We start from the raw sequence: 16,404 nt of genomic DNA on the forward strand, positions 1-16,404 counted from the left end.
TGAGAGATAATTTTTTTTTAAAGATTTTATTTATTCATTTGACAGACAGAGATCACAGGCAGGCAGAGAGGCAGGCAGACAGAGGAAGGGAAGCAGGCTCCCTCCTGAGCAGAGATCCCAATGCGGGGCTCGATCCAGGGATGCTGAGATCATGACCTGAGCCGAAGGCAGAGGCTTTAACACACTGAGCCACCCAGGCATCCTGAGAGAGAATTTTTATATTCTATATATTGAGGGCATCTATGTGGAAACAAATAAGTATATCTACTTTTAAGGACATTATTTTAAACCTTATATTTTGTGATCTCACCTGACTTATGCATCCTGTTTTCATAGTGCCTTCTGGTTTTATGATTAATGTTATATTTTCATTATTTTTTGGTTTTAAGCCTTTTTTTTTCTTTTATTTCTTTCTTAGATGGCCAAGTGCGATGGCTGTAAACGACAGGGTAAGCTAAGTGAGTCCATAAAATGGCGAGGAAACATCAAGCATTTCTGTAACTTGTTTTGTGTCTTGGAGTTTTGTCATCGGCAAATTATGAATGACCCTCTTTCACAAAATAAAGGTAAAATTAAACTTGGCTAACAGGACCATTATGTCACTGCTAGGTTATACTATTAGCACAGACAGTTGTAAATAATATAATAAAAACAAAATTTTACTGGATTCAAATAGCCTGGATGTCCTTAAATTTTTCCTCTAAGAATTCTTTAAGATTGCCCTTCAGGGAAGGTTAATCCTGATGCTTTTTGCTATCATAATCAAACACATCGAAGAATCAATAAATGTTATAATCACTAATTTTATAGAAAGTTAGATTTGGTTGCTTTTGGTTGAATTTATCTATACATAAGAGATAAATGTTATTCAGTTAATACTAGGAAAAAAAATAGAAAATCAGGGCAAACAAGGGGAGAGGATATAAGTATATATATATATACATACACACTATATATTAATGTAGTTTCTGTGACTGGCATAAGATTTGATCCAGAGCTTGCTTGTAGCCAAGGAAAAAGGAACCAACACATTAATTATATCAGGAAAAATAAAGTAGACCAGTTCTTCATAGGTAGCGAAGTTTTTTTAGCTAAGAATAAAATAATTTTGCAAGTAGGACAGCTAATATGGTCAAAATTTCCAGATGAATAGATATATTTGTGGCATGTTCTTAAAGTAGCTCCTTGAAGTAGTACTTCTCTAAGTGAGGTTCAAAACATTTGATATTACGCTCTCTAAGCAAAGCCTGGAATGCTGTTGAATTCATAGAATCCATGGGCTTCGTCTGGCTTTTGTCTGTCTTTGCAGTCTTATTGATTATTACCTTAATCACGTATGCCACATGCCAATCTCTTATGTCATCATCTATTCCCTAAGACCAGTGGGGTTAGTGGTAGAGTTTTCGTTTTATAATACGGGTTAGCAAAAAGCCAGTGGATGGATAGGTGCCTCACCAACTTATTTATAAAAATTATTATGTTAAATTTTTATTGGAAGCAAGCTTAGGTGGAGGAGTTTTATATTCACTAATAGAAAAGGCCAGTTAATTCTGAAGCTAGTAGCTATATTTTTAGCTGTTAAGCAGCTTTTGAAATTTATAATTTTAGAGAATCAGCCTGTCTTTAAGTCCTAATGAATGTTAATCTGACCAGAATCACTCTCTATACAGACTTAGATATTTGCACTGCTCCTTGAAAACTTAGTTGTTAAACAGGGTTTTTGTGTGTGTGTGTGTGTGTGTGTGTGTAACCCTTTTGTTTATACTAGATCTTACCTTTTTATTTTAATCAGTAAATATTTATAAGGCGCCAAGTGCTTCAGTGGAGCTCTCTTCTGCAAGGAAAAATACAACACCAGTTATAACCAGTGTGGTGTCATTGGCAAAAATACCTCCTACCCAGCCTACAGGGAACACTAACAGTGTTTTAAAAGGTATGACCTGATATAAAGGCATTTGGTTAGGCTGTAGAGGTGAGTGCTGTCTAGTCTAAGTAGCTCTTGTTGCTAATATTTACAGTTATATTTCTATAAGGAAACATGCCCCTTTTTCTCAGAGGGAAGTGGGTACCAAGGAGGTTGGCCTGAGTAGGGAAGGAAATGGAATATATAGTTTATTTTTTTAAGAACCTAAGTGGTTTTGATGTAGTTGCCTTTATCACTGGAGATTTTAATACATCTGGATGAGATTGAGGTCCAAGAATCTTTCCTTTACCAAACATCCCAGGTAATATTGATGCCCAGTTTCCCTGGACCATTTTTTGGTGAAATTCTGGACTAGACTCTGGCCCACCTTAGTAAGAGGAAAGTAATATCTTGGTCTCAGTGTTTACATCTGTATATTCTGGGGATAATGCATGTTTTAATTTACAACAGGTACAGTTACTAAAGACGCAGCAAAGATCATCGAAGATGTAAGTTTTATTGTTAATATTTTTCCTCATAATGCCACTTATGTTTATTTTCATTTTGGGTGTAGCATTCCAATACGTACCTGAATATATTTCTCTTTGCACCTTAGTCTTTAAAAAAAAAGAGTGATCTATTATGTACTATTTTTGTTTTGATCTTAAAGTTACATTATTAATAAGAATGCGTTCCTGATTCATTTCATTGTGTTTTTGCTCCTTAATTTCTTTAAATATTTGTTATTTCCATCTGGTTACTTATTTTTCTTATTTTTCTCTTTTCCTACATTCAAGTATTTTTCTTTAAAACTTGAGTCTCTTGGGCGCCTGGATGGCTCAAAGTGTCTGACTTTTGATTTCAGCTCAGGTCTTGCTTTCAGGGTTCAAGGCCTGTGTTGGGCTCCATGCTGGGTGTGGGGCCTACTTAAAGAAAGAAAGAAAGAAAGAGAAAGAAAGTCTCTTGAAAAAGTTCAGTGTAGTGTTGTTTTATGCATCTTCAAATTATGTGAGGCTGAAAATAGTGCATAGTAAAAATACATTTAAATTCCCACTTTATGTCTCAAATTTGAAATATTGTGAAACTTTCCAAAATTAAAAAAAATATTTTGAAGAAATGCATAATTTCGAATCTGGCAGGCTGAAAGGATTGCAAACTATGTCATTGTTGTCTGTGTCTTGTTTTAGCAGGAAACAAAATTCCCATGATCCTTTATCAGTATCTTACGAACTTAATGTATCAGATTTTGGGTTAATGTTTTTGGTAACTGTTTTTGGCTGTTCTCTTAACGTTTGTTTTTGGTACAATTAAGAGTATTTTTATATATCATATAATAATGTCATTCAAGTACATTAAGTAGTTAATGCTTAAAAGTGTGCCCCAAATTCAGTATCTTTGGAACGGAAGTTAGATGTTCTAAAGCTCCGTGATGAAGGCCAGGCCTCAGCTGTGAACCCCCATGCTGTTTATTTAGGAGAGTGAAACCTGCAGAATAGTAGAGATAATGCTCAAAAAACAAATGCATCAGTAAAGAAGGCACATCATTTAGTTTGCATAAAAATATAACCATGCAAAAATAATGGAATAAATGGGAAGAAATACCAGCAACACCGCTGCAAAATCAGTGCTCCCATAATGTGTCCGTAAGGCCAAGCCGTTGCCTGTGTTAAGGTATGAAGTGTTTTTGATGATTTGAAAGGAATTGAAAGTGAGACAAAAAGGTTTACTACAAGTCATGGCTGGCTTTCCAATTTTAAAGCCTACAGAAGTTTTAAGAAAATAAAAATGAGCAGGCAAGCTATATTGGCTAACAGAAGCTATCAGAAACATTTCAGCTTTATTATAACCTAAAGAGGCTTTAACTTGGAAGACAGCCTCACACCTAATAGAGAACTTGTGAAAGTGGTAAAGAAGGTGCATTTGTGCAAGGTTGGTGAAAGGGATATAGACATTTTGCTTGGGTTGTTCTCCATGGATTAATAAGGGAAAACTTGCTAGAATTAGGAAAACAGGGCCCCAGCAGTTAGCCCGGGCCTTCAGCACAGCAGCCAACAGTGAAGTAACTGGCGTATGCTTTTGACCATATTCCAGCGACAGTTGCTAATATTAAAGGAAATGACCCAAATGTGGATTGCTGTTTCATGGTGGCAAGGTGAAAAATGGACAGTGTGTCTGCATATCAGGAAATCTTCAGTGATAAAAAATATCTTATGTGAAAAAAAAAATGAGAGAAAAGAACCAGCTACATTAGATCCATTCATTAGCAGAAGTCTTTCAAGGACTCAGACTAGCCTTTCCCCTGATAGGGAGAGAGCTTCTCCTAATTTGATACTTTTTAACTCTGTCCTTACTTGTGTTGTTGGAAGTTGTTAATGGTAGCTAATACTTAATTATTTTCAGGCAGAATACTATATTAGTTAATGAAATACAATTAACTTTGTACTTAGTATATTATGTATTATACATTATATTTTAAAATTACATAGCCAATAAGTTGCTACGTTACAGAATAATTGTTATTAACCATTATAACTATAATTAATTAAGGTATTAATATACTACATTTTTACTATACTAATATACTATGCTTAATATGTTATTAGTATGTATTATAAAAGTATTCTGTAGAAGCGCCTAGGTGGCTCAGTCAGTTAAGCCACTGCATTTTGCTCAGGTCATGGTCTCGGGGTCGGATTCTGCATCTAGTTCCTTGCTTGGTGGGGAGCCTGCCTCCTCCTGTCTGCCACTCCCCATTTGTGCACACACTGTCTTCTCTGACAAATAAATAAAACTCTTCAAAATTAAAAAAAAAAAAAATGTCTGCCTTCAGCTCAAGTCATGATCTCAGGGTCCTGGGATTGAGCCCCCTGTGGGGCTCCCTGCTTGGCCGGGGAGTCTGTTTGTCCCTCTCCCTCTGTCCTTCCCCACTGCTCGCGTATTCCATCTCTCTCTCTCAAATAAATAAATGAAATCTTTAAAAAAATAAAAACGTTCTATATTGGCTGTAGATTTATGTATTCTTTTTTTTTTTTTTTAAGATTTATTTATTCAACAGATAGAGATTACAAGTAGGCAGAGAGAGAGAGAGGAGGAAGCAGGCTCCCAGCCAAGCAGAGAGCCTGATGCGGGGCTCGATCCCAGGACCCTGGGATCATGACCTGAGCTGAAGGCAGAGGCTTTAACCCGCTAAGCCACCCAGGCGCCCCGTGTAGATTTATGTATTCTGAGACTGCATCCCTCCTCTATATGTATGGGACAGGTAGTTTTGAATTGTTCAGGATTTTCAGGAATTCATCTCTCATATTAAATATGACTGCTCTATATATTCTTTCCCCTATATGGAGTACCTCTATAATTCACCAATCATTTAATCTGTGTTATAGAATAGCTCTGATTAATATTTTCAGTTTACTCTATAGCAAGTATAGTAATAAATAATGTAGTACTCTTACAATGTTTAAAAATCTGATAGTTTAGAATCTTTTCTTTGTTTCTGTGGGACTTTTGTGTGAATCTCCTTCAAGTTATTTAAATAGTCTTAAATTTCAGGGAAAGGTGAAATACGGTACAGTACAAAGAAGAAAATCTGCAGAAGTAGTAAACTTTCTATAAAGATCTAGGAGTAAATGTTTTAGACTTTGCAGGACATACAGACTCTGGTGCAACTCCTCATCTCTGCTATTGTAGTGCAGAAGTAGCCACAGGCAGTCCATAAATGAGGAGTGAGTGGCTGTATTCTAATAAAATCATATTTACAGAAACAGGTGGTGGGCAGGACTTGGTCCATTCCATACCACTCCATACTTTGCCAATTCCTGCTCTACTGTAGTCCCACCATTGAGAATTAACCATTGTTAGATTGGGCTTATTTGCTTAGTTTTTTTTTTTCTCTTATATATTTTTTTTCTTTTAAAATATAAGTTTCTTGGGGTACCTGGATGGCTCAGCCATTAAGCATCTGCCTTCAGCTCAGGTCACGATCCTAGGGTCCTGGGATCCAGCCCTGCATCGGGCTCCCTGCTCAGTGGGAAGCCTGCTTCTCCCTCTCACACTCTCCTTGCTTGTGTTCCTTCTCTCACTATCTCTCTCTCTATCAAAAAAATAAAATCTTTTTTAAAAAAGCAAGTTTCTTTTTAAAAGATTTGTTTATTTTAGAGAGAGAAAGCAAGAGCGCAGGGTGGGGGAAGCAGAGAAGGAGAGAGAGACTCTTAAGCAGACTCACTGCTGAGTGATTCCATGACCCTGAGATCTTGACCTGAGCCGAAATCAAGAGTCAGAAGCTCAACCAACTGAGCCACCCAGGAGCCTCTACTAAGTTTTTTCCTTTAATTGAAGTATAATTGATGTACAGTATCCTATTAGTTTCAGGAGTTTATTGGGACATCATAGTGATTTGATATTTTATACGTTACAAAATGATTCCCACAGTAAGTCTAGCTACCATCTGTCACCATACAAAGTCATTACAGTATCATTATGTTTCCTATGCTGTATATTGCATCTGCATGGCTTATTGATAACTGGAAGTTTGTACCTCTTAATCCCCTTCACCTGTTTCGCCTGCCCCCCCAACCTCATCCTCTCTGATAACCAACAGTTTTCTTTATGTATGAGTCTGTTTCTGTTTTGTTTTGTTTTTTAGATTCTATATACAAGTGAAAGAAATCCTGTGGTATTTGTCTTTCTCTTTTTGACTCATTTCACTTATTTGTCTTTCTCTGGTTTATTTCACTTTGCATAATACCCTCTATGTCCATCTGTGTTATTGCAAATGGCAAGATTCTCTGTTATGGCTGAGTTATATTCGTGTGTGTGTGTGTGTGTGTATCACATCATCTTTATCCATCCGTCAGTGAACACTTAGGTTGCTTTCATATCTTGGCTATTGTAAATAATGCTGCAGTGAACTTTGGGGTGCATCTATCTCTTTACTTTGGTATTTTGGTTTTCTTCAGATAAAGTCCCAGAAGTGGAATTGCTGGATCATATGGTAGTTCTATTTTTCATTTTTTCAGGAAACTCTACCGTTTTCCACAGTGGCTATACCAGTATACATCTTTACCAACAGTGCATGAAGGTTTTTTCCCTACATCCTTGCCAACACTTATAATTTTTTCTTTTTTGTAATATCTAATCTGGCAGGTTTGAGGTCATAAATCATTGTGATTTTGATTTGTCTTTCCCTGATGATGAATGGTGTTGATCATCTTTTCACATGTCTGTTGACAATCTGTATATCTTCTTTGGAAAAATGCCTATTGAAGTCCTCTGCCCATTTTGTAATTGGGTTGTTTATTTTTTTGATATTAAGTTGTGTGTTCTTCATATGTTTTGGATATTAATACCTTATCAGATGTATGATTTGCAAATATTTTTTCCCTTTCAGTAGAATGCCTTTTCATTTTGTTCATCATTTCCTTCTCTGTGTAGAAGCTTTTTAATTTGATGTAATTGTTTGTTTATTTTAGCTTTTGTTGCTCTTGCCAAAAAAATGTTGCTAATATTGATGTTAGATAGCTAACTTCCTGGGGTGCCCACATGGCTCCGTCAGTTGAGTGTCCAACTCTTGGTTTTGGGTCAGGTTGTGATCCCAGGGTCACGAGATTGAGCCCTGTGTTGGGTTCTGTGCAGAGCAAGGAGTCTGCTTGAGAGATTCTCTCTCTCCCTCTCCCTTCCCCTGTTCCTTCCCTTGCTCATGCTCTCTCGCAAATAAATAAATTAAAAATGTTTCAAAATAGCTAACTTCCTATGTTTTCTTCTAGGAGTTTTATGGTTTCAGCTCTTACATTCAAGTCTTTAATCCATTTCATATTTATTTTTCTATGTGGTGTAAGATAGTGGTCTGGTTTCATTCTTGAGGGGCTTGAACTCACAACCCTGAGATCAAGACCTGAGCTGAGATTAAGAGACAGATGCTTAACCAACTGAGCCACTCAGGAGTCCCTAGTTTCATTCTTTTACATGTAGTTGTTGGGTTTTCCCCAACACCATTTATTGAACACATTGTCTTTTATTCACTGTATATTCTTGTCTCCTTTAACGTAGAGCAGTTGACCATATATGGGCGGGTTTATTTCTGGGTTCTCTGTTCTATTCCATTTGATCTGTGTGTCTCTTTTCATGCTAGTACCATATTATTTTGGTTACTATAGCTTTGTAGTATGGTTTGAAATCAGGGAGTGTGATACTTTCAGCTTTGTTCTTTCTCAAGATTGCTTTGGCTAGTCGAGAACTTTGTGGTTTCATACGAATTTTAAGATTCTTTGTTCTAGTTCTCTGAGAAATGTTGTTGGTATTTTGATGGGAATTGCATTGGATCCGTAGACTGCTTTGGGTAGTATGGGTGTTTTAACAATATTAATTCTTCCAACCCATGAGCATGGTATAGCTTTCCATTTATTTGTAGCTTCTTCAGTTTATCAGTGTCTTATAGTTTTCAGGGTACAGATCTTTTATCTCTTTGATAAAATTTATTCTTAAGTATTTTATTCTTTTTAATGCATATATAAGTGGGATTGTTTTTTAATTTTCTCTAATAGCTCATTATTAGTGTGTAGAAATGTAACTGATTTCTGCATGTTAATTTTGTATCCTGTGACTTTACTGAATTTGCTTATTAGTTTATTGACTGCTATATAATAACACATTTTATTTATCCATTGCCCTATTGATGAACATTAGGTTGCTTCCAGTTTTTAACCTAAAAAATCTCTGCTACAATGAACATCCTTGCATATGTCTCCATGTGCACATGTACAGTCGTTTGTCTAGTGTAGATATGAAAAGGTGGAATTTTGGAGTCAAAGAGTATTTGCATTTTTAGTTTCTAATGGCTATTTCAGTTTTATACCACCAGCAGTTTATGATTGTACTCATTTCCCACAGCCTCACTATCATTTAGTGTCAGATTTAAACTTTTTTTTTTTATCAATCTGTTTAGTAATGTCTTACTGTCTTACTTTGCAGGTCACTAATTACTAGCATATTTGCTTATATTTCTAAGTTTTTGAAGATTTGAATTTTCTTTGAATTTCTTGTTATTAATTTTCGCATTGAATTTTTTTCCTTATCGATTTATAGAATTTCTTTCTATACTCTGGATTTGCCCCCCACCTCTTTCTACTCAATTTCACTGATACAAAAACATGCAGTAATACTTAATATCTATAAAAAAAATTCTTTAACAGCATAGACCTCTGGCTATTGTCCTATTTCTCTGCTCTCCATTTTAGAAAAACTTTAAGGGTGGCCTCTACTTACTGCCTCAATTCCCTTACCTGTTATCTTTCCTTAGCTCACGTAAGTCAGGCTTTGTCTGCACCATCCCACTGGAACTGCTCTTGTCAAGGTTGCTATCAGCCTTTATTTTGCAAATCCAATGGTCATTTTCAGTTCTCATTTTACCCATCCTTTCAGTAACATTTGATACAGTTGATCTCCCCTTTCTTCTTAAAATACCTTCTTCAGGGGCACCTGGGTGGCTCAGTGGATTAAGCCACTGCCTTCGGCTCGGGTCATGATCTCAGGGTCCTGGGATCGAGCCCCGTATCGGGCTCTCTGCTCTGCAAGTGAGCCTGCTTCCTCCTCTCTCTCTGCCTGCCTCTCTGCCTACTTGTGATCTCTCTCTCTCTGTCAAATAAATAAATAAAATCTTTAAAAAAAAAAATTCTTCTTCAACTTTCAGGTCAGCATACTTGTCCTTTTTCTTTTTCTTCTTCTTCTTTTTTTTTAAGATTTTATTTATTTATTTGACACAGAAAGAGAGATCCCAAGTAGGCAGAGAGGCAGGCAGAGAGAGAGGGGGAAGCAGGACTCCCTGCTGAACAGAGAGCCTGATTCGAGGCTCAATCACAGGACCCTGAGACCATGACCTAAGCTGAAGGCAGAGGCTTAACCCTCTGAGTCACCCAGGCACCCCTATACTTGTCCTTTTTTTTTTTTTTTTTTAATAAATCAATTATCTCTCTTGTGGTTTTTGACCAAAGTACATTCTTCTCTTGTTTCTTTTTTTAAAGACTTTATTTATTTGACAGAGATCACAAGTAGGCAGAGAGGCAGGAAGAGAGAGAGAGGAAGGGAAGCAGGCTCCCTGCTGAGCGGAGAGCCCGATGCGGGGCTCGATCCCAGGACTCTGAGATCATGACCTGAGCTGAAGGCAGAGGCTTTTAACCCACTGAGCCACCCAGGCGGCCCCTACTTGTCCTTTTTCTTTTTCTTTTTTTTTTAAATATTTTATTTATTTGACAGAGAAATCACAACTAGGCAGAGAGGCAGGCCGAGAGAGAGGAGGAAGCAGGCTCCTCACGGAGGAAAGAGCCCGATGTGGGGCTCGATCCCAGGACCCCGGGATCATGACCTGAGCCGAAGGCAGAGGCTTTAACCCACTGAGCCACCCAGGTGCCCCTACTTGTCCTTTTTCTTAATCAACATTATTCCCAGGCATTCAATACAGTCCTGTGGTTTTAAACACCATGTAGATGGTGGCTTATTCCTAGATTTATTTCTCTTGCCATGACCTCTGAGCTCCAGATTCATATATCCAATTGCCTACTTGACATATACACTTAAATGATTAATAACCATCTCAAATAATATGTCTAAATCAGAACACTTTTATTTTCCCTCAGAACACTTTTATTTTCCCTTCTAATGTTCCTTACTTCTTACCACTGCAGTGCTACCTCCTTTGTCTGAGGCACCATCATCTTTTCTCTGCTACATTTCAGTGACTGTCTACTTGTCTTCCTGCTTCCATTCTTGCTCTTTGCATTGTTTCCCTCCATATTGTTAGCAGAATGACCTTAAAGCAAATCAGATTGTGTCCTTCACTGAAATGCTGAAAAATGAGGGTAAAAAAGGGGAGGAGCTAGTTTCCAAAACAATAGTAAAACTCTAAATTTTATAAAGGTAGGTAGTTAAAACAACTGATCCTGAAGCCATGAATAGACAGACACCTCAATAGAAAAGAAGTCCAGGGGATCCTGGGTGACTCAGTTGGTTGAGCATCCTGGGACTGAGACCCACATCAGGCTCCCTGTTCCAAGGGGAGTCTGCTTCTCTCTCTCCCTCTACCTGCCACTTCCCCTGTTTGTGCTCTCTCTCTCTGTTGGATAAACCAATAAATAAATAAAATCTTAAAAAAAAAAAGTCCAGAAATAGACCTGAATATATATAGAAGTTTAGAAATAATAGAGATGGCATTTAGATCAGTAGGAGATTTAGATTATTCAGTAAATAGGGTTGTGACAATTGAGTGGACATATAGAAGAAAATGCAGTTAGATTTCTACCTTACAAGTTACACCAAAAGGAAGTCCAGATGGAGAAAATACTTAAATATAAAAAAATAATAAAGTAGGGAAAAATTCAGGAAAGAATTTAAATGCAGAAGTGGGGATTCTTTCTAAATATGTCACAGAACCCAGAAGCCATAAAAGATTTTTTTAGGGAAATTCAGCTACATTTCAAAAGCAAAAGACATGGAAAAAATTATAAGATTGCAATTAATGTCATAAAAGGCTTTTTTTTTCATATGTAAAGAGCTTCTATGAATCAATAAAAAGACCCAGCACCCATTAGGAACATGGGCAAAACTATGATCCTTCAGTTTACAGACTATGAAATAAAAATTGTTCTTAAACGTATGCAAATATATTCAACTTCAAAATTAGAGAAATGCCAGTTAGAACTACAGTTTTATCAGATTGGCAAAGATAAAAATGATGGATAACACTGTTAAGGCATTTTTACATATTGTCAATAGCAGTTGGTAAAACTGCTACAGAGAACAATTTAGTAAAACTTGTTAAAATTTAAAATGTAAATACCATATTACCAAGGAACTCCATTTTTAGGAATTTATCCTTCAGATACATTTCACACATTTATGAAATGAAGTACATACAGGGATGATTACAGTAGCAATTGTTTGTAGTAGCAAAGGCTTGAAAACAACCAAATTGTTTCATCAGTAGTCAGAGCCACTGTGAGTTCATCCTGAGTTACTGTGTGAACTAGAAAAAAAAAAACAAGGCCTACATGGGTAGGGCCTGAAATATACCCTCTCCTAGATCATACTTAAGTCACGTGGGCTGCTAAGTGGAGTTCCCTTCACAAGCATATGCAGCAGCTCTTTGGGGACTGTAGTTAAAATAAATATGCTATATCCATACAGTAGAATACTATGTGCTTAAAAAGAATATGGTAGCTATATCTGTACATAGAGCAGTCTCATATATAATAAATGAAAAAGACAAAATGATACAGCATACTGCCATTTATATTTTAAACACACACACACACACACACAGCACATGCCTGTACATATGTATAGAAAGCTCTGGAAAGCAGGCAGTAAATAGATGATACTGGTTGCCTCTGAGGAGTACTGAATGACCAAGGCAGAATTTTAAGAGGGGAAATTACTGTTTTTTCATTGTTTCGTGTTTAAATCTTTGAATTTTATGTCATATGTTACAGTACTCATTCAAAAAATACACACAGAAGGTCTTTCTAAAAAGATATTATGTATTTATTTGACTGACCGAGATCACAAGTAGGCAGAGGCAGGCAGAGAGAGAGGAGGGGAAGCAGGCTCCCTGCTGAGCAGAGACCCCCCCCCATGCGATGTGGGGCTCCATCCCAGGACCCTGGGATCGTGACCTGAGCTGAAGGCAGAGGCTTTAGTCCACTGAGCCACCCAGGCGCCCCATCACATAGAGATTTTTTAAAAGCTAGAGGAAAACAGGGCACAAGACAGGAGTAGATAGTTCGCAGAAAAGGAAAAACTAGTAATGCTTAAACATGCAAAATACCTAACCACACTACTGTTAGGTAATTTTTCATTTCTTGAGAAATAGCAAAAAGTTTCATAGTACTGTGTTAACTAGAATGTTGAGAAACAGGCTCACATACATTGCTGAAGGTCATATAATTTGATATAATATGCCTCTGTGGAAAGCGGTTTGGCTGTACCATCATAATTAAAATCTTCTGACCCACCAAACTGCACTTAGAATACCTTGTTCTATAAATATACTAGCACATGTAGGATTAATTTATATGTAGGGGTATTTATTATAGCATTCTTTGTAATAGCAAATATTTTTAACATTCACTGTTGAGCTGCAGAGACTCGTTGGGTTACCTGTGGTACATTCAGTGTATAAAGCTGCCCTAGGAGCTTTATATGTTCCACATTCAGTGTGCCACTGAATGTGGTACATATAAAGTGGTATATGTACCACTGAATGTGGTACATTCAGTGTATAAAGCTGCCCTAGGAGCAGCTTTATACAAAGTTATGTAAATATACCTCTATGATAGCTTGCTGTAAGCACAGTACATATTATCCCTGATAATATGCCGCCAATCTGTAGTCAGAAGCAACTTACTTAATTACAGGGAGCATCTCTAGAAGGATGTATAAGAAACTGGGGACAATGGTTGTGTTCAAGTTTGAGTCTGGATAGAGAAGACAGACAGATGGAAAACTTAGTTTTCATGTAATACTTAAAAAAACAGATATTTATCTGAGAGAGCACACACGGAGAGGGGTGGCAGAGGGAGAGGGAGTCTTTCTTCTTTCTTTTTTTTTTTTTTTTTTTAGGATTTTATTTATTTACCAGAGAGTGAGCGAGAACAAGGAGCACATAGTGGGACTCGATTCTAGGCACCTGGGATCATGACCTGAGCCAAAGGCAGACACTTAAATGACTGAGCCACCCAGGCATGCCAGGGGGAAGAAGTCTTAAGCAGATTCTGCTCTGAGCACGGAGTCTGAGGCAGGGCTCAGTGTCACCACCCCAAGATTACTACCTGAGCTGAAACCAAGAGTTGGAGGCTCAACCCACTGCGCCACCCAGGTGTCCCTTCATGTATATGTTTTTATACCTTTTCTGTTATTACATAATTCAAAATTATTACAGCTGTTGCCTATTTAAAAAATAAATGTAGGGGCACCTTCTCTTAAAGGTGAAGCGTCTGCCTTTGGCTCAGGTCATGATCCCAGGGTCCTGGGATTGAGCTCCTCATCAGCCGCCCTGCTCAGTGGGGACTCTGCTTCTCCCTCTGCCTCTGCTTTTTTTTTTTTTTTTTAAAATTTTATTTATTTATTTGACAGACAGAGATCACAAGTAGGCAGAGAAGCAGGCAGAGAGAGAGAGAGAGGAGGAAGCAGGGTCTCTGCGGAGCAGAGAGGCGGATATGGGGCTCGATCCCAGGACCCTGGGATCATGACCTGAGCTGAAGGAAGAGGCTTTAACCCACTGAGCCACCCAGGCACCCCTCTGCCTCTGCTTTTGCTCTTGCTCTCAAATAAATAAATAAAATCTTAAAAAAAAAAAAGTTAATGTAAATAAAATCTGCAGTGGCTTGCCTTCACATTTAAAATACAGTCCTAATTTCTTGTTTTTAAAACTAAGACCTTCCAGATCCTATATAATTTGGCTTCTGCCTCCTCCAAATGTTTCATTCTAGCCCCTGCTTACTTTATTTAAGCTTTATTACTCATCTCTCTTCCTAAAACATGCTAAACTCTTTCCCAGTTGAGGGCTTTTGCATCTATAATCCCACTGCCTGGAGTCCTCTGTCTTCAGGCCTTTGCATGGTTTGCTCTTTTGAGTATTCAGAAGATCTCTGCTCAAATGTTTATTCCAAAAATACCTCTCCTCAGCAACATCACTCTCCATTCCCTTATCCTGGTTTCTTTCTTTCTTTCATAGCACTTATCACTACCTGGAATTATACGTTGTATATTTGCTTTACTTGTTTATCTTCTGTGTCTCCCTACAGAATGTAGAGCCCATAAAAGCAGGACTTTGTCTTGTTTTTTGGTGTATCCCTAGGGTTTATAAGAGTGCCTAGTTCACAGTAAACATTCTGTAAATATTTACTGAATGCAAAACATGTTTTCAGTACATTCTCCAACTCTGTTGCTTATCCTTCAACTTTCTTGTATAAAGACCTTCTTTGGAAAAAAAAAATCAAGGTAGTCAAATGTGTTAGTTTTTTCTATTTTAACTCTTTTGTGTTTTGTTTAAGAATACTTTCTCCTTGGGGTGCCTGGCTGGCTGGTCAGTAGAGCATACAACTCTTGATCTTGGGGTTGTAGGTTGGAGACCCATGTTGGGTGAAGACATTACTTAAGAAAAAAAATCTTTAAAAAGAGAATACCTTCTCCTTGTTCTGGTTATTTGAAAGTTCTCCAGTGATTTGATTTGATTTATTTTTAAGGTTTAAAAAATATTTAAAGTAATCTCTTCTCCCAATAGTAGGGCTCAAACTCAACCCGAAGATCGAGAGTCACATGCTCTGCTGACTGAAGCAGCCAGGTGCCCCTTTCCAGTGATTTTAAAGTTTTATTTATTTATTTTTTTAATGTTGAGGTCTTTAATCAATATGGAATATATTTTTGCATATGGCTTGAGATTGGATCTAATTTTTCTGAATTGCCAGTTGTCCTCATCAGCAAAGATTGTTTTCACTGTTTTGATTGTCCTTACTATAGGCAGAGTTTTTTTTTTAATTAATAAATGGAACAGATACTGATGAGAAGAATTAAGAATAAGTGTATATTTTCTAAAGTAACTTCTTCATTGCAACTGCTCTTTCAGAGGAATTATATTTCTTTTGTTCTGTTCCACTTTTCAATTGATACAGTTATGATCAGTGATAAGGTACTAAAAAACATCTCTTTTTGGTTTCTGAATTTTTTAACTAGGGAATCATGCAGACAGATGCCTTGAAACTTCTATCTTCCCAGTCTTCCAGGCTTTTAAAAAACAAAGCAGTATTGTGCAAGCCTGTCACACAGACCAAGGCTACCTCTTGCAAACCACATACACAACACAAGGAATGTCAGACAGGTATGTATCCTTATGCTTTTCATATGTAGAAAGTTATTCTGTTTTGTTTTTGTTTTTTTTAATAAAGGCAAAGAGAATCATTTACAGTTTCTTAAATGTGAAAACATTCATTCTTGGATCACAGACTTTGAAAACCTAATTTATTCCTTTTATAATTTTCATTAATGCTAATAACTACCAAATTGAGTCCATCTGCACAAATAACATTTTGTGTAGAGTGGAAACATCTCTGTGTGTGTACTGCTGTTTTTCAAATGTACAAATTATTATAACTACTAAGATACATATTTATATAAAAGCATTAGTGATTTTAAAGAAAAGCATTAGTGATTTAACCTCAGTTCTCTTTTTAAAAACACTGTAAGTTGATTTGTCATTTACTGAAAGTATAACTATGTATCTGAGGTACTGGTGGTCAGGAAAATTATTTTAATTCATACTTGGAACGGTTGTAAACTATTGCCCCAGTCCATGTTAACTGCCACTACCTTTATATTTTCAGTTAGTTCTGTAGCCTACTCTGCCCGAAGCATTTTTTTATTTTTGTTTTTAGTAATAATTTTACTACCCAGAATATACTGTATTTAAAAGCATAGTCTGTCAACACATAATCATGAGTTTTGATGTAGGGTGCCTT

General features: G+C 36.9%; 1 protein-coding gene across 9 annotated transcripts in view; it reads left to right on the forward strand.

The window, feature by feature from the left end:
* ZMYM6 (zinc finger MYM-type containing 6) overlaps positions 1 to 16,404 on the forward strand; it is a 42,945-nt gene that overhangs the window by 23,548 nt on the left and 2,993 nt on the right. For all 9 annotated transcript variants that reach the window (XM_046023610.1, XM_046023602.1, XM_046023644.1 and 6 more), the window contains 4 exons: positions 419 to 566; positions 1,793 to 1,933; positions 2,375 to 2,412; positions 15,623 to 15,767. In XM_046023610.1, coding sequence (XP_045879566.1) covers positions 419 to 566; positions 1,793 to 1,933; positions 2,375 to 2,412; positions 15,623 to 15,767 — 472 coding nt within the window. The remainder of the gene's footprint in view (positions 1 to 418; positions 567 to 1,792; positions 1,934 to 2,374; positions 2,413 to 15,622; positions 15,768 to 16,404) is intronic.

The sequence above is a fragment of the Meles meles genome, chromosome 1 (assembly GCF_922984935.1).
Source record: "Meles meles chromosome 1, mMelMel3.1 paternal haplotype, whole genome shotgun sequence".
Taxonomy (NCBI): domain Eukaryota; kingdom Metazoa; phylum Chordata; class Mammalia; order Carnivora; family Mustelidae; genus Meles; species Meles meles.